This window comes from Ochotona curzoniae, unplaced genomic scaffold (assembly GCF_017591425.1).
Source record: "Ochotona curzoniae isolate NIBS_2020 unplaced genomic scaffold, NIBS_Ocur_1.0 contig_3819, whole genome shotgun sequence".
Classification (NCBI taxonomy): domain Eukaryota; kingdom Metazoa; phylum Chordata; class Mammalia; order Lagomorpha; family Ochotonidae; genus Ochotona; species Ochotona curzoniae.
Window position 1 is genome coordinate 4211882 of NW_024466004.1, and position 19471 is coordinate 4231352.

Genomic DNA, 19471 nt, shown 5'->3' on the forward strand with positions numbered 1-19471 from the left:
TATGCTCAAAACATGGTCTGTTTCATGGCTTGACAGTCCATAAAGTCTTAATGATAGCTTACTGCACTGAAACCCAAGCAAACACAATGCCATATTCTTTGTACATTTCAAACAGAACCAGGAAATCTGAGTGCTCTTTTAATCCTTCCAACATGAATCCCATCATCAATAAACACGAAAAGAAGCACCAGCTGGATATCACAGGTATATGCACTTACTGATTTCATGCAAAATCCCATTCACTATCTTCCCCAAATTCTTCAAAATGCACAAATATCTCAATTGGTTATTGGCAGTTAACAGAATGAAGAAATGGCACAAAGGTCAGGAAAATTAACTCATATGGAAAAAACTGAGTGAAAAATTAGCTGTCTTAAATTCATCTATAATTGTTAAAAATCTCAGGTAATGAATGTTCAACCTTACCAGTACAGAACATTGTACAGGTTTTATTTGCTCTCTGGCTTCTGCTGCTTCGTTTCATTTTGGTGATTTATGATTTTTATTGTCAGTCAAAGCTCTTAATAAAAATACAGCCTTATGTCATACAGCTGCAAACAGGACTTTTTTTCTTCTCTCTCCTTCTGTGTGTGTGTGTGTGTGTCAAGTCCAGTTATGTACTGAATATATTCTAGTAGTAATTATGAAATTTGAGGTTATAGGTCCATCATATTGTCATCACATGCCACTCAAACCTCTTTCTGAGGGTACAGTGAAGTGACTGCTGATGCTGTCACATATCTCAGTGTGCTGCGCTATGAGAACACAGACGGCTTTCATTCTGCTTGAGATGCAGACATTTCCAGACTGTTTCACAGTAAAATTCTATCAGGCTCTTTTGACGTGCCACAGCTAGCCTTCTAACATGGGTTTGTCTCACATACATTACTGTACCTTATGGTCAGGTTTTGAAAGTAGAGTGCATACACTTCAGGAACTGAATCTGATTTTTTAGTTACAAGAAGAAAGTACCAGAAGTTCTATCACTAGTATTTTTCTTGTATTTCTTTTAAATAACTGCTATACTTTAGAATGTTTATAGCAGCACAGAAACACATATACAGAACTTATAAATTAATAAATATATCTGGGAACTCCTGCCTAAACTCCTTTTTATAATAACTTTAGTAATTTATAATTTATATTGCTTCTTGACCTTTTGGCTAAGATCAAGTGTGAAGCTATAATCCACATAATACAAACTTTATTTAGCTACAGCATACAACTCAGTGCTTTACAGTATATTCACAGATTTGAACCACCACAGCCATAATTTTAGAACATACGTGTCGACCAGAAAGTAACCCTGTATCCTTTAGTTATTTCTTCCTATTTCCACCCAGCATTAAGCTCCTTTCTGTCTCTATAAACTTACCTATTCTGCATATTTCATGTAAATAGGATCATATAATGTGTGCACTTTGTTCCTGACTTCCTTTACCTGCCATATGCTCTCAAGCTCTACCCATGCCAAAGTATGCATCAGTACTTCATTTGTATGGTTGGATCATAGTCCATTATGTGGGTATATATTTTGCTTATCCATCAGCGGATTAACATTTGGTGTGTTTGGGTTATTATAAATAATGCTGCTATGAACACTCACATTTAAGGCTTCAGATAGACATTTGTTTTCATTTCACTTGAGTATAGACTTACAAGTGAAACTTCTGGTTTAGATGGCAACTATATTTAATTTTTGGAGGAAATGTAAAACTGCTTCCAAAGTAGTTACATCATTTTACATTCCCACCATTAGTGTAACAGAGTTGTAATTTTTCCTTATCCTTACCAACACTTATTATTAGATTTTTTTTAAGAATTCAGTTTGTCCTAAGGATATGAAGTGGTACCTCACTGTAGTTTTTGATTTGCATTTCCCAAATGACTGATGTTGATAACTGCACATGCAAATATGAAAAATGAACAATCAAAAAGTTGTGAGAACGTTTGTGTAAAGTTCTCCAGCAACTGCAGGCACAGTTATTCAAGAAAAACCCTAAAGAGCTGTGTGAGAAAACCACCATAGTGTTTGTTTAAGATACTTAAGTTTTGGTGGACAAGAGAAAAGGAACACCCACTGGTGACATAAATTAAAGACAAAAATCATGGGAAACAAAGATCTGCCAGACATAGATGTCAAGACAAAATACCTTCAGTCAAGCACACTATACAACTCTGGGAGTCTGTGCAACATCAGCTGCACTGCCTGCTGCTTAAACTGACACACCACTCTACTCTTCCTACAAAAAGCAAGCCGCAAAGATGTTGCACTAGCTTTCTTGGCCTATCGTATGTGGTTCATGAAAGCTAACCTTAAGTGACCACTCTGAGGTCACCTTTGTGACGGCCCTACTTTAGTATAAATAAACACAAAAAGTGCACACAAGGTTTTAATATAGGAAAATATAAGCAATTTAAAGAACTGATTTTTTAATATATTATGGAATAACAGTGAGAGTCAACAAATTTACTTATCAAATTACTTTGGGAAATTGTGAAGGAATAATGCCTTAAGAGTTCTTGTGTCATCAGCACATATCTTCTACTTTAGACAGGACCTGTGCTCTGGTAATTCATTCTGTCAGTCCTACTTCACACACACACACACACACACACACACACACACACACACACACACACACACACACACACACACACACACACACACACACACACACACACACACACACACACACACGTTTGTCCTATGTGCCCTAACTAGCATATCAAGTCTGCAAATCCTAATCTTTTTAAAAACAATTATCTGATGGAGGGGAGCGGGGAAATGCAGGGAGCAGAAAAAAGGAGCAAAACAGTATTCCCATGCACTAGTTCAGTCCTCAAAACCAGCAATTGTTGGGGATAAGCGAGGCTGACATAGGCAGATGGGAATGTAATCCATACTTCCCTGAGGAATGGTGGGAACCCAATTATTTGAGCCATTACTGCTCCCTCCAGAGGTCTGCATCAGCAAGAACCTGGAGCCAAGAACTGATCTTGGGTACTCCAATGTGAGATGTAAGAGCCTTAACAGGTAGGCTAAGCGCTTGCTTCCTATATCCTACCCATGTTTAATAACCTAACCTCCTACCCATTCAGTAAGTCATTTTACTCAAATATTTACTAAGTATCTAAGGGGAAGGCGCCATGCCGGGGGTGCAGGAATTATGGAGTTTGTGACAAAAAGATTAGCTCATTAAGCCTTCTCCCAAGGGTTTTTACAAACCATGCTCTTTAGCAAGTCTCAGTGATAGACTGATTAACAATTTCTGAATCATATCATCTGTTAGCAGTTGAAAGTAGTCTTGAGGGCCAGACTATTTAACTCACAGCTGCTTTACTAACACATATAAGTCACAATACTGAGTGCATGACATAGCTTTCTGAATGAATCATAGCTTTAAACAGGAAAGAGGTCAATAGTAAAAGCATATACCTTGAGTCAGATCTGCAAAGCAGAGCTTCCTATTTCCCTCATTCTAAGAACTAAGGCCAACAAGTCTGCTGATTATTTTACCAAGAAAGAAAATGCTCTAATGATTAATTCTTTTTCACCTAATCCTTTTTATACCTCTAACACCAGAGTGGTTGCTTCTGAATAAAAAGTTGCTGTTTCTTCTTTTTATTCAGGGCCTTTCTCTCTCTAATCCTCACCCTGCTGAATTTAATTGCCTTGGCAATGCCAAAACAATGTCTGATCCTAATAGGTCAGCATTGATCGCTCTAAACCAATTGGTTCCTTCATTAGCAAGAAAATGAAGTAAAGAGAAAAGGCAGGTGGCTCTGAACAGGCAGCTGGGTTTCTGCTCCTCTTACAGTGCCTCTTTCTCATTAAACAGGAGCTGATCGATTGGCAAGATGCTCAAAATCCACAAAAACTATTCATCACTTTTGACACAGGCCTGTTTTAACAGGCCACTCAACTCAAGATTTGGATACCCTAGATAGTCTATTTTGTGGGGTCCAGCACATTTTTCCCAGACATCTCTCTCTGCAAATCATACGGACAAAAATGACAACACATCATCCAAACAACAACATCCTGGTAGGGCACATAGTACAGCCCAAACTGGCTAAACCTACTTGGGAGTTTTTGCAAATGCAGAGTGAGGTGTACCAGCACGAGGGAAAATGCAGGAATGTAAAAATATCAACCATCACCAAAGGGAAGGAGAGGGAAACACAGTTCAAAGAGGACGAGAAGGAAAATAAACACAGGAAAAGCACAACTCCAATCCTGTTACTGGTTAGCAGAGACGTAAACGTAGGGAAGAGGGCAGACTAGAGAACTACGTCTCTATCAGAATAGATGGGTCCCTGGGCCCTGAAGCAATGTGACACTACCAGGGACACAACAAAACACCTTTTCAAGTTAGGCAAGTCATGCAGAAAATAATTACCCAATTTTGGTTGAGCATCTACTATGTGCCAAAGAATACATGCTAGGGACTTTAAACAAAATATCTGAGTCTGAATGATACATCTTCAAAAGCAGTCCGTTTCACCTTCATTTTACATACTTTAAATAAAACTAAGATTCAGAGATTCAAAAGAGTGTACCCCGTTTGACAGTCAGAAAGAAGTGCCAGCCAGAAAAAAAGTGGCAATCAGAAATGTCACGGGAAAACATTGTTCATTAGTCTTTCATCTGTTAGCTTTTCTTCCTGCTTTCCTTCCTTCTATTCTTTCTTTGTAAAATTTATCTTACTTACTTGAAAGGTAGAGATACTGGGTGGGATGGGCAGAAAGAGAGCCTCCATCTGTCTCCTAACTCACTTCCAAATGGCCACAATGGCCGGGGCTAAGCCAGGCAGAAGTTAGAAGCCAAAAGCCTCTTCTTCTGAACAGGGGCCCAAACACTTGAGCCACACAGCAGGGGGCTAACTGGCGCCTATAATGGGATGCCAGAGTTGCAGGCAGCGGCTTAAACTACCACATCACAGCACAGTCCCTAAATCCTACCATTTTACATTTCTGCTAACAGAGCAGGTAAAGGGAATTATCTTAAAAACAATTAAACCACAACAGCAGGTCAATTTCCTAAGTATCATATCTAGAAACAAAAACAACACAATTCCTTGGGTTAATAAAATCAAGATATAAGAAAACTATTTCCTTCTCTAATAATCTAAAACCTCACCATAGTTCCTCAGTAAAAGTGCTTATCAATATGCTGAATTTATTCACTAGCCATTAATGAAACACCTTCAATATATAAGGTACTTGCTCCCGTCTGCATACACACTGCAAGGGTTATCAAGCCCTCTCATTACAAATACAAATCATCTAACATCTTATTACAATGTTGACTTTTGGGGAAATGTCAGCACTATTTGACAGTAAGGATCAAAAAGTACATTTCTGTAAATAATCAGATTCATCATCACTGGTTGACTCATTTAAAATCTCTACTTCATTTCAAAGGACAGAGACAAAGGAAAGGAGTTATTTATTCAGGCCCTTATTTTTAAAGACCAGATCACTGTTCTCTGGGAATCTGGAGACTACTAGAAGACAAGCATCTGTGGTTCATCATTCACCTAACCAGTCACCATTCCTACCTTCATCTTTCCAGCAATGATTAATTATTTGGGGCCCAGCGCAGTGGCCTAGCAGCTATAGTCCTCACCTTAACTGCACTGGGATCCCATATAGGCGCCAGTTCTTATCCCGGTGGCTCCACTTTCCATCCAGCTCCCTGCTTGTGGCCTGGGAAAGCAGTCGAGGATGGTCCGATGCTTTGAGATCCTGCACCTGCGTGGGAGACCTGGAGGAGGTTCTCGGCTCCTAGCTCCGCATCGGTTCAGCTCCCAGCCTTTGTGCTCACTCGGGGAGTGAATCATCAGATGAAGATATTTCTCTCCATCTCTCCTCCTCTCTGTATATCTGACTTTGTAATAAAAATAAATCTTTTAAAAAGTATTAATAATTTGGTTTTTTTAAAGATTTATTTTTATTATTTTTTTATTGGAAAGGCGGATATACAGAGAGGAGAGACAGAGAGGAAAATCTTCCGTCTGATGATTCACTCCCCAAGTGAGCACAACGGCCAATGCTATGCCGATCTGAAGCCAGGAGCCTCTTCCGGGTCTCCCACACGGGTACAGGGTCCCAAAGCTTTGGGCTGTAATCGACTGCTTTCCCAGGCCACAGGCAGGGAGCTGGAAGGGAAGCGGGGCTGCCAGGATAGAACCGGCGCCCATATGGGATCCTGGGCGTGCAAGGCGAGGACCTTAACCACTTCGCCACCGCGCCGGGCCCAGTGTTAATAATTTGTAAAATGATGCCAGGGACTGTGCTAAGCAGTGAGGATAAAACAATGAACAAAAAAAGACGTGATCATTACTCACAGGAAAACATGGGACCCCATGGTAAGAGGAAGCCAGGAAATAAACAGGCATTGCTATGTTAGGAGAAAGGACAGAGTACTGTGCAAAAGGGTAGGGGGCCACTGGTGCTGGTGATGAGATGGGGATTGTGCTGGTAAGAAGGAAGCTTTATCGCGGTAAGAGAAATCCAAATTGAAAATGGTGTAGTAAAAAGGAATAAGGGCCAGCATATGGCACATAGGGTTAAGCTGCTGCCTTCTACTTTCGCGTCCCATTTGGGCACTGGTCCAAAACCTCAGATGTTCCATTTCCAGCCCAGTTCTCTGCTAATGCATGTGGGAAGACCCTTATATCCATGTGCAGACCTGGACAGAGTTCCAGGTCCTTGGCTTTGGCCTGGCCAAAACCTGGCTTTTGTAGCTAGCTGTTGAGGAAGACAAGCTGCATATGGAAGATATCTCTCTCTTCCCCTGCCTGTAACTTTTCAAGCAAAAACAAAAAAAACAAAAACTCTCCACTCTCTCCTGAATCATCTAATCCATCTTCTCTGGGGAAGACAGCCCCTATGATGTAAGGACACTCCAGCATCCCTCTAGAGAAGGTAAAATGGAGAGGCACTGAAGCCTCGACCAATACCTGGGCCAATCATGCATGTGGGGAGGAGAACCTCACAAATCAATCTTTTCGAGGAGGCATTCAGTCTAGCGGTTAAGACATCTGTGTTAAGCCTGGCAGAGTAGCCTAGTGGCTAAATCTTTGCCTTGCACACCGAGGATCCCATATGGGCATAGGTTTGTTTCCTGGCTGTTCCACTTACCATCCAGCTCCCTGCATGTGGCCTGCGAAAGCAGTTGAGGACAACCTAAAACCTTGGAACCCTGCATCCTTGTAGGAGACCTGGAAGAAGCTCCTGGTCTCAGATCAGCTCAGCTCTGGCCTTTGCAGCTGCTTGAGGAGTTGAGCCAGTGGACAGAAGATCTTTCTCTCTGCATCTCCTCTCTGTAAATCTACCTTTCCAATAAAAATAAATAAGTACTTAAAAAAAAAAGACATCTGAGCCTCCTCTCAGTTTATCTGTGTTCAGATGGCCCAGATACTTGACAAGTTTCCTAAGGCAGATGCTGGAAGACAGTGATTGGGTTCCCACCATCCAGCTAGGAGACTTGGTCTACATTCCTAGTTTCCAGCTTTGACTAAACCAGCCCTGGTCACCATCAACATCAGGAGAGTGAATCAGTGGATGGGAGTGTGCTCGCTCATTTGTTTTCTCTCTTACTCAAATGTAAGTGGAAAAAAAAGAGTAACGGTTTCCCAAGCACTGTAGTTATAACTTTCAGTATCTACAGCCTTGGCTAACATCTTGTATTATAATCCTAGAAGAGATGGCTATGGTCTGAGTGTTTGTGTTCAGCTCTCCAGTCAACAGTTCTATTTTGAGATTTTAACTCCTACCCTCAAAGGCAATGGTATTACAAGAGGACTATGGGGAGGAGTTTACGTCGGGAGAATGGAACCCCCATGAATGGAATCAGTGGCCTCTGCTTCTAACGCAGCCTTCTAGTAATGCTCCTGGGAAGAAGCAGGTGATGGCCCAAGTACTTTGGGCTCCTGTCAACTATGTAGGAGTTTTAGGTGGAGTTCCTGGCTTCTGGCTTGAGCCTGGTTCAGGCACGGCTACTGCAGGTATTCTGGGGGAGTGAAGCAGCTGATGGAAGCTTGCTCTCTTTTACTGTGTCACTTTACCATCTATGTATTTTTATCTATCTATCTCACTGCGGGAATGGGGGTAGATTTGAGAGGGGGAAGTAGGGCCAGAAAAGTGAAAAATATTTTAGAAAATTTATTTTATTTCTTTTTTTATTGGAAAATCAGATATATAGAGAGAAACCTCTTTCAATTGCTGGTTAACTCCCCAAGTGACCGCAATAGCCAGAGTTAAGCCAATCTCAAGTCAGGATCCAGGAGTTTCTTCTGGGTCTCCCATGTGTATGCAGAGTCTCAAGGCCTTGTGCCGTCCCCTACTACTTTATCAGGCTACAAGCAAGTGGAGCAGCTGGGATACAAGCCGGCATCTATATGGGACTCTGGTGTGCAAGGCAAGGATTTAGTCACTAGGCTATCACACTAGACCCATGAAACTTTTTGAACAAAAGAAATGAGATTTTGAAATAGTGGAGTCAGGTCTTCTTTTATTAAGGATATCGGCTATACTATGGGAAATGAACTGGATTAATAATAAAAAAAAAAGCAGAGTCTAAAAGCTCACTGTATTAGATGTAAACATAGTGTGTCTCAAGGATTCCCTCAACCTCCCTCAAGTTTCTCTTTAGCTCATGCACAGTGGCACTTTCGCTTATACACTTGTATAAAGTTTACAGTTTTTTGAACAGTCATCATGGAGTTGTTGGCCAGCAAGGTAAGCTACTGTATCATCCTACCACTCACTTATTTTTCCGTTTATCCTTTACCCTTAAAACTCAGGTATTGATGGGCCCGGCGCAGTGGCGCAAGTGGTTAAAGGTCCTCGCCTTGCACGCACCAGGATCCCATATGGGCGCCGGTTCTAATCCCGGCAGTCCCGCTTCCCTTCCAGCTCCCTGCCTGTGGCCTGGGAAAGCAGTCGATTACAGCCCAAAGCTTTGGGACCCTGCACCTGTGTGGGAGACCCGGAAGAGGCTCCTGGCTTCGGATCGGCATAGTATCGGCCCGTTGCGCTCACTTGGGGAGTGAATCATCGGACGGAAGATCTTCCTCTCTGTCTCTCCTCTCTGTATATCCGCCTTTCCAATAAAAAAATAATAAAAATAAATCTTAAAAAAAAAAAAAACTCAGGAATTGACTCTCCAGCAAAGAAAAATGTCAGTATGGTAATCAATTGCTTCTGGTTCTGCATTTTACAGTTCCAATGTCATATATAGCAGTCACTAATCATAGTTAGCTATTTAGAAGTGGAGATGTGGTCAATTTGAGATACACTGTAATAAGAAAATATATACTTGATTTTGAAGATTTAATATTAAAAAGAATTTAAGGGCCCGGCAGCGTGGCCTAGCGGCTAAAGTCTTCGACTTGAATGTGCCGGGAAAGCTGTTGAGGACAGCCCAAAGCTTTGGGACCCTGCACCCGTGTGGGAGACCCGGAAGAGGTTCCAGGTTCCTGGCTTCGGATAGGCGCAGCACCGGCTGTTGTGCTCACTTGGGGAGTGAATGATCAGACAGAAGATCTTCCTCTCTGTCTCTCCTCCTCTCTGTATATCTGATTTTGCAATAAAAATAAATAAATCTTAAAAAAAATTCAGCATAAAAAAAGAATTTAAGATACTTCACTAACAATTTGTATATTGATGCACATTGAGCTGATCACATTTGGGTATGCTGGTTTAAATAAAACACATCACTAAAATGTATTTCACTTGTTTCCTCTTAACCTTTTTTAATACAGCTTCTAGAGAGCCTAAAATAACATTCATTTGCATCAGACAACACTGTTCTAGAGGACCTGTCTACTCCCATAAGACAGAACGTAATTTATGCAAGAAAAGGGCAGCTAGTTGTTGCAATGAAGATGTAGAAAAGAGGTTGAACTGGCAAGGAACTGAAGGGCAAACAACCATCACACTGAAATGATGGACTGTGGAGAAGGAGGAATAAAAAATAATGCCCTGCTTTGTGGATGGGCCAATTCATCAAGGCAAGAAAACAGAAGAGAAACATGCTGGAGGCAGGATTAGCTAGGCTGAGGCATTCTGTTATGAACCTCAGGTACTTATGTGCCATCCCAGTGAACCAACTCAGAGATCATGCGCTGGCTGCAAGCACCAGAGAGAAAAGATCCAGGCAGGAGATGAACATCAGCTATTAACTGATGCCCGTGAGCCCATGAGATTACTTGGCGAGGGTGCATAGAGGGAAAAGCAGAATACAAAATTACATTTAGAATATCGTTCTATATTCTAATGGGTGTTACGCAGAAAATAGGGCAGATCATAAGAGAGCAGCTGACTGGATCGGGTGTGTGGCGGGTGAGCCAGAGGATGAGAGATGGAAGCAAGAAAGTGCATTGGACAAAGTTTAAAGCACACAGAGAAACACTGAATGCCAGACGAAATTATTAAAGCCTAGTGAGCTCAAGGCAGGACAGGAGTCTGATCCTTGTGCAATGCCAGGAATGGAACAGGAAAATCTGCACACACTCAGCATCCAACTGTGCAGGACAGCTTTGGATTCTGAAGTTCATGCCACAAAGAGGACCGCTGGGAAGTTTTCCGCAGATGAGTGATGCAACCTCATGGGATATTCACCGCTCTCTTTAAGGTACATGATTCTAACTCCACAGATCTCCCGGATCCTGACATAACACTGGGAACCACAGGTCAACTTGAAAACCACTGGACTATATGACCTTTTTAGGTCTTAATATCAGTACACCACACACGGGTAAAGGATTGGGAAGAAAAGTATAAAATTATAATTAGTTCAATTGTGTAGTCTTTCCTGCCCTATCCTTCTCTCTCATTCACTCTCAGCTAATTACATGCAAGGCAAGCCTAAATGAATGATGGGAATGTGAGGCTATATCAAAGAACCAGTGTTAGCTTTGCATATTACATATTCAAGCAAATTACTCAGAAGAGGGAAGTAAATAGCCCTCAAGGGTGGTTATCATCGAACTACTCACACTAAAAAGATACAGACTGACTATCCATCAAATGCCTCGCCCAGGGCCACCCACCCACCACTCTACAGATCTCAAAACCTCTACTGCCCACTTACTCTCACCTTAGAGGAAACAGCAGTGCTGTTGTGTAAAAACCTCAAGGCACCTGACATTCATAGTGCTATCTATGGTATATTATGTCCCAATTGTGGGACATCTTCTGCAGAGATTAAAGAATCTTGGCAAGAATATGAGGTTGCCCCCAGATGTTATCTGCCAGTCCAGTTAGCTGGGAGATACCACTGGCCATGCTGTCCACAAACCCAAAGGTGCAGACACAGAGCTTTACATTATTTGTTTATTTCAACTTCATTAGTTTGAGTGCTTACCATGTCCCCCTCCTTATTTATCTTCATTTTTGGAAGCTATTTTACTTTGCTGTTGGCAAGGGTGACTTGTGCGGTCATATGCTCCCTGCCTGCTCAACAGTTCACGGTCCTCAGCCATCACACATCCAAGGATTCCTTCCTGGATTTTCACAACACCAAGATACAGAAACATTTGTTTTTATAGGGAAAGGTTTGTTTTTAAAATAAATCATGTTCAGTAATAGCTTTCACGAGTGTTCCTTATGATATAATAGCTAGTTCTATGGTAAGAAGAATTTGCACACACTTAAAAAAAAAAGAGAGAAATGACTGTGTCTCAAAAACCAAATGAGTTTCTGAACAAAAAGTAAATTAAATCCGTTATAAAAAGCTTTTCAATGGGCCACATCTAAATCCCACTGACTTCTTAATCTTCCCAGACTTTAATATAAGGTTCTTAATACTACCTAGATTTAGGTTATTTGAAATATCTGGAAGTAAAGCTCTAAATTTTAAAACTGTCCATTAATGGGGCTACAAATAGTATACACATATAATCACAGGAAAGGTCATGCTGTAACAGAACAGTAAGGAGTAGGCGTCTTTCATGTCTGCTATGCTCCCCATTCATCACTTAGTCTTCCTAAGTGTTAGTTTACCTGTCAGAAAAATGAGGCTACTGATGAATAGTAAATAATTTCAATTTCCTAATAGAGGCTCATTAACCACCCTAAATGGGTTAGGTTATCTATGGAAGAGACTATGAGTTGCCTACCCAATAAGTTATTTTCTTCTTCTTTCTTAGTAAAACTAACTTAGTTTTTAAGCTGAACAACAGCTTCCTAGAATAAAACGTGCACTTCCAAGTCTCCCTTGCAGTCAGGGGAAGCCATCCAACAATGTTCTCACCTTCTCACTCTTCTCCCTTTTTCTTGTCATACCTCTGTCATTTTTTAAGGCATACCTCTCCACCTGTGCTCCTGACCCCATTTTCATCTGATTCCTTGATCAGTTCCTCTTTCTATCTATCCTATCAGTTACCCCTTCTCCCTAATATTTTTAACAGTTTGCTCTCCACTAGCCACCTCCTGTCAGTTCAGGTCCTTGAACACCACACATACACTCAGTAACCATTTTCTCTCTCTCTTGCCCTTCATCAAGTTTCTCAAGTTCATAATTTTCTTTTTCTACTTTCTCTGTTTTAGGTTTAGCTTCTCATTCTGTCCCGTCCTTCCTTTTCATTACTGACACTGATCTGAAAGACCAACCGATGTCCTCCCAAAGGCCACTTAACCCACCTGACAGCCTTAGAGGTGTCTACCGAGATGATGTAACCTTTCTCAAGAGCCTTCTCCCAGTCAGTCCTTTGGAACACTCTTCACAGGTTCTGCTGTCTGCCTGACCACTTCTCCAGCCCTTTTGCAATGGGGTCATCCTTCTTTTACTACAATGGTCACATTCTAAGTGATCACTCTAAATCCCCCCTTAATCTGCTCCATAGCTTCAACTACTTTCAAAACAAAAAGGCTTATTTGGCTTTTGGACTGTAAAATTACTCATGTTCACTATCACCATTTTCTAAAAATTATATGTTTTAGGAGCAAGCATTGGTGCAATGGTTAAGTCACTGACTGGAGAGTGTGCACCCCCATCACAGCCTCCAGTGTGAGTCCTGTCTTTTTTGCTTACAATCAAGCTGCCTGCTGATGTGCACTCTGTGGGCAGCAGGTAATGACTGAACTACTTGGGTCCTTGCTACCCATGTAGAAAACCCAGATTGAATACTCAGTCTTAATAGGCATAAGATAAATGTATGCCCACAAGGATGACCATAATTAAAAAGTCTGATAACTAGTGTTGGCAAGGATGTTGAGAAGGAGGAACCACCAAACAGTATTGCTGGGAATGTGAACTGGTGCAGCCACTGTGGATGACAGTGTGGCGGTTTATTACAAAGTTAAACAGCATTGTCCCATGACTCAGTGATTCTCCTCTATGGTATACACTAAAGAAGAAAACACCAATGTTACAGCCACATTATTCCCAACAGCCAAAAAATGAAAACAAAGTATTCATCAAGTGGTGAATAGATACAATATTGCTTATCTATACTCTGGAACATTGTTCAGTCAAAACCAGAAATGACAGATTAACATGCTAGAACCAGATGAGCCTTGAGAACATAATTTAGTGAAAAAGCCAGCAAAAAAGCCACAGATTATACAACTTCTTTCATATAAAATCAATGCAATCGACCCATTCAGGCACACATCGTGAAGATGGTGGTTATCAGGAAGATGGGGAGTGACTCTGTACCAGTATGAGACTTCTTGAAGTGATGGAAACAGTAAGACAGTGGTGACGGTTGTACAACATTCTGGATATATTAAAAACTGCTTGGGTCTGGCATGGTAGCTCAGTGGCTAAAGTCCTCACCTTGCAAGCATCAGGAACCCATTTGATTGCCGGTTCTAATCCCAGCAGCCCTGCTTCCCATCTAGCTCCCTGCTTGTGGCATGGGAAAGCACTTGAGGATAGCCCAGGGCTTTGGGACCCTGCACCAACATGGGAGACCCAGAAGACATTCCTGGCTCCTGGCTTTGGATCGGCTCAGCTGTGGCCATTGTGGTCACTTGGGGAGTGAACCGTCAGAGATCTTCCTCTCTGTCTCTTCTCTCTATATATCTGATTTTGTAATAAAAATAAATAAATCTTTTTTAAAAAACTGCTTAATATATGTTTTAAATAGCAATTTTATGGTATATGCATTATATCTCAATTTTTCAAATTCTAAAAAAAATAAGTAATATAATTTCTATACAACATGAGTTTATTTTCTCCATCAGACTTAGAAAGCAAGTGGTTTTTCAAACTATAGCACAATTCTTTCTATATTTACTATCTTAAAATAGCAGCAGACCCAGCTAGGAAAATTGATAAGACAGAGGAATAGGATGGACAATTTTGCATCACACCCAGCACAGTTCCAAAACAGAGGATGCATTCGTTGCACAGTGAGGATAACAGAAGAATCAGATCTCTAAAAACTGAAAGCTTCAGCCAAAACAAGTTAGTAAAAAAATAAAACAAATTCACAAGCTACTAAGTACAAGTCCCTGAGCCTGCCTGGTATGCATAGTCTCTCTCTGCCAAAAACCAAAAACCAAATTCAAAACAAACATCAAGATTCTAGGGAGGACAAAGCCCAAAACAAGCAAAAGCATTTCTAGTTGTTACTACAGTCCAGGGAAAATAAACAGATGTATTTCATTCTGGGCTTGTTATTATCAAATTGGCTCTGGCCAGCAAAGCAGGGGACAGAAGTGAGGATGGAGAACTCCAGGTGAGATGCCGGTCTCCAGCTCCATAATGACTCCCACACGAAATACTTTCTATCTCAATTAATTCTCTCAGAAAAGAGGGAAAGGCAGACTGGAGTGCTGCCAACCCTGGCACTTTTTTTGTTTTTAAGTGTTTTTAAAATTTCTATTGGGAGGAGGGTGAATCGGAAAATATCACTACAACCATGAAGGCTTTTTGGCTTACTGACATTGGTACAAAGTGATTCTTGCCTGATTCATGCCTCTAAACAATCAGAAGGAATGACAGTCACAGGGTGAGAGAGTTCCTGGAACAAATACAAAAAACTGCCTGATGGTCATGGCTCTGACTTGTGTGATTCTAGGAATCTGCTGTGCTCTCTGGCTTCTGTTCAGGATGCTAAACACAGAGTCAGCCTGACAAAGGGCCTCCTGTCCCCTCCAGACTGTCCAGGGCAGGGCTGTGACCACATGTGCATCGCCCACTTTAAACCTTTTAAGAAAACAGATGCCCTATAACTGAAGATAATTTGGAATTGGCACAGCAGATAAAATAAACAAATCCAATTGGACAGTCTTGTAGGGTTCCTGCCAGCTTCTAGTTTCTTGCCATAGAGAATAATGATTCCTGTCAGTCACTTAGAAAAACAATAGCTTCTAGAAAAGCCAAATCACTATGACCTAAAAACAGCAGCCCTGCATCAGCACATAACAACTTACAGGAAGTGGGAGTCTGAAAAATCAGATTCAAATTCAGAAACTTAATCTCTGCTCCAATAAGGGAGCCATAATGAGAAATAAGCTCCTGCAAAAACATGTATTAATCATTTTATTGGTTCTGATGTTAAAAAAAAAAAATACACAGCCAGTGTCGCATTCCCAGTGCACGTGATATATTGTACTGTGACCGCAAAATCTCCAAATTATTTTATCCAGGTTTATCTCATAATTTCTAAAACCCAAACACTCTCAAATAAATTAAAGTCAATTCAATCAGGAAAAGCAGCCATAAAGTAAATTGAGTTTCCATATTAATCACAAATATTCTAATATAAGATGCTGAACAACTCAGTACCCAGAACAGTTCTCCAAGTTACCCATGCACAAAGGTTACAAATTATGTTTTGAAAAATTCTAAAAGGAAGAATCTTGTTGGGACATTAGGAGTGGCTGTATAATGTGGGTAGTTCAGAGACAATACTTGAGAAAATGTCAAAGGGCTGCAGGATTAAATATCCTTTCTGGAGTGGGCTGTTTTGAGACTCTAGGACCAGATCTTTCTCATACATAAGAGGAAAGAGGAGAGAAGAAAAGAAAATCTTCACAAAACTGTGAGAGCAAAATCCAGCACCTTCTTACAAATCACTGGTTCCTCCACGGCTCTAACATTTTAGAATCTCAGAAAGGCATAACTAAGGCACAACTACAGGAGCATCAGCACAGGCCAAAGGAAAAATTCTTTGCCAAGCTGTAGATGCTGTTAGAATTTTGATCTATAGCCTGAGAACTGATTTAAAAAAAGGAGTCTCCAAATTCTATTGACTATCAGCAAGTTTAAGCAAGTCTCACATCACAGAAAATAGAAATATACACATATTACCATTCCATTAAATTTCTCGTCAGAATTGGTACCTTTTAGACCTTTTAGATTAGGGAATCAATATTTTCATTTACAGTAAGGACTTGTCGTTCCCAATCCCAGAGAATTCCCTGGTAGTAGAAAACTGGGAAAATAATTTTCTGATACCCCTAGCCTTGACTACAGTGTCACTTGATTAAAGTACTGGTCATGTATGTTATCTCAGTAAGAAAAAAAACACATGGTGGGTGTGTGTTGGGAGGGTAATTTCTACAGGAATCATGTAATCTGACATTAATAATTATCTGGGGAAATGGAAAAGAACCAAGCACTTTGATCATCTGGCTCAGTAAAGCTCAAGCCAGTCTGTGGATCCATTCAACCAAACAGGACCAGGTCCAAAATTAAAGCCTTTGGAATCCAAATTCCTTGTTCTGTTTTTACTACCTGACTGCCTTTGCAAATAAACACAAAAACACATCCAGTAGGGGTGGAGATTGGAGTAGCAGGAGGAACAAGTATTTCCTGGATTTTAATTTTGTCTTCCTACAGGTTTGAAAAATTATTTGATGCCCACTCATAAATGGCTTAAAACTTTATTTTCCTTCCTGAATCTGATTTGCAATACATCTGTATATCACATAACAAAACGAAATTGTCAGAGATTAAGCAGTGAGTTGTTTTCAGTAAATTCCAACACTTGCTCCCAGTTGTAACTTTCAGAGCAGTAAAAATGGAAGTTCTTGGGCCCGGCGCGGTGGCGCAAGTGGTTAAAGGTCCTCGCCTTGCACGCCCGGGATCCCATATGGGCGCCTGTTCTATCCTGGCTGCCCCGCTTCCCTTCCAGCTCCCTGCCTGTGGCCTGGGAAGGCAGTCGAGGATGGCCCAAGGCTTTAGGACCCTGCACCCGCGTGGGAGACCCGGAAGAGGCTCCTGGCTTCGGATCGGCATAGTATCGGCCCGTTGCGCTCACTTGGGGAGTGAATCATCGGACGGAAGATCTTCCTCTCTGTCTCTCCTCTCTGTATATCCGCCTTTCCAATGAAAAAATAATAAAAATAAATCTTTAAAAAAAAAAAAAAAAAAAAATGGAAGTTCTTTTGGTTGATAACTAATTTTGAGTTCTGGTTCTGTGAAACTTTATATTCAAAATCAATAATTAGATTTGCTTACCTTGTGCACAAATCTGGAATTGCCTGGATCAGGACAAAGGGCATACCAGCCCTGACTTCCTGTGTACAACTTACAGCAGGTAAACTCTGCTTGGAATTGTGTGGGAACACTGGTAAGGCACAGAGTCCATTTCTCCAATAAGCTAGACTGACTTCAGCTCTAACTTAGCAAAAAGGAGACAGGTTGGGGAGAAGTTAACACAGGAGAAAATCAGTTTATAGACTGTTTTCAAGGGGAAAAAAAGGTCTCACTCTCAGCATATTTTCACAAAATTTTCCCACGCAACTATATAATAGGAAATCACTTTAAAAGTAACTTATTACCAAAACTGTAGTTAAACCAACAAATTCTATGATTCTATCCAGCCCATCCAGGTTGATTTTTAAAATTCCTTATTTCAAAGACCTAAATGGACCAACTCTGATGTATGATCGAATGTATGATCAAAGAAAGGCTGTTTTTCACTTTCTTCATAGATTGCAAAGAGTCAGCTATTAAAATAACCTGTAATTAAGTCTCCTTCTGTATACATAGTTGAAGGACACAACTTGAAATTAGCACCAGAGCTCTAAGTTACATATTTCCCTCTGTTACTCCACTTGGGAATTTACCCTTCATAAGGTTTTCCCCACTTGGCACTCTGTACAGTTGAAAGTTATAATGCAGTCTGAGCAACATTGCAATATCCTGTTATCTTCTTTTGGCTTTTAAGAAATTATTCTCATACACTTTTATTCCTTTTCTCCAATTACTTTAAAGGCAAAGGTTAAGTGCACTGAAGCTAGAAGAAGAATCCAAAGATTTTTAATATGAATAGGGAAATAGACCAGCCAAAATTTATTTTCCTTCTGTTTGAGTTGAAATAATTTTTTAAAATTAAAAAGTTACTGTTTTTATGTGAAAGGCAAAGTTACATAGAGAAAAGGGAAGACAGAGAGAGGACTTTCATTTAATGGTTCGCTCCCCAAATGCCAAAAATGTCCACAGCTGGGCTAGTCCAAGGCCAGTAGCTTCTTCCAGGTCTCCCATGTGGGTGTAGGGCCACATGCACTTGGGCCATTTTCTGCTGCTTTCTCAGACCATCAGCACAGTGCTGGAATGGAAGTGGCACATCTAGGACTCAAAGTGACATCCATATGACACTACAATTGGAGGTTTAACTTGTTATACCACCATGAGAGACTCTAAAGTAATTTTAAGACTAATGTATTGACACCCTGGCCTTGTGCCCAGAGATACAGTTTCGAGAGTCATTATGGTTATGTATTAGCCTACAGGAATTAGAAAAATTAGGAATTAGAAAAATTTCTGCAAAACTAACAAAAAGGCAGAAATAAGCCAAGAAAAACCAACTGCCTTGTTGAATGGACAGAATAGCGTACATGCATATATAAAGAACAGCCATTGTTATTATCATCATTATTATTATTTTTTCCTAAGTCTTGTTGACAACAGGTTTCTAAATCAATTCTAACTCTGTCTGCTTCTCTGAAATGAAGTCTAAATATAGTAATGTTTCTGTCACTACCCATTCTAGTGTGTTTTTATAATTTGGGGAAAAGAAAGAGAGAGCAAGCGCACGAGACAGGGAGTCTATGATCTCACCTCTCCAAGAGCCAGAAACAGTTAAGATTGAGCCAGACCTGGGGCCATACTTTCCTCCATCTGCCAGTGCCGGGATCCCATATGGGTGCTGGTTTGTGCCCCAGCTGATCCACTTTCCACCCAGTTCCCTGTTTGTAGCCTGGGAAAGCAGTAGAAGACAGCTCAAGGCCTTGAGACCCTGTACCCATGTGGGAGACCCGCAAGAAGCTCCTGGTTCCAGGCTTCCGATCAGTTCAGCTCCAGCCACTGCAGCCATATGGGGAATGAACTAGCAGATAGAGGATCTTTCCATCTCTGTTTCTCTGAATAAATCTGCCTTTGCAAAAAATAAATAAATAAAAATAAATAAATAAATAAATAAAAGTAGGAAATGGTATTACAAAATAAATTTATTTTGGCATAAATTGTTTTTTGAAATTCATAGTTTTTCATAATACA

General features: G+C 40.7%; 1 protein-coding gene across 2 annotated transcripts in view; it reads right to left on the reverse strand.

Moving 5' to 3' along the window:
* The window catches only part of BTBD9 (BTB domain containing 9), a 379493-nt gene that overhangs the window by 204750 nt on the left and 155272 nt on the right, over positions 1 to 19471 (reverse strand). The window contains exons 7-8 of one of the 2 annotated variants that reach the window (XM_040983311.1): positions 13918 to 13965; positions 9512 to 9514 (exon numbers count right to left, since the gene is read on the reverse strand). The exons of the other annotated variant lie outside the window; for it this stretch is intronic. Of the exons in view, the coding sequence (XP_040839245.1) occupies positions 9512 to 9514; positions 13918 to 13965 (51 nt within the window). The remainder of the gene's footprint in view (positions 1 to 9511; positions 9515 to 13917; positions 13966 to 19471) is intronic. 2 annotated transcript variants of the gene reach the window in all.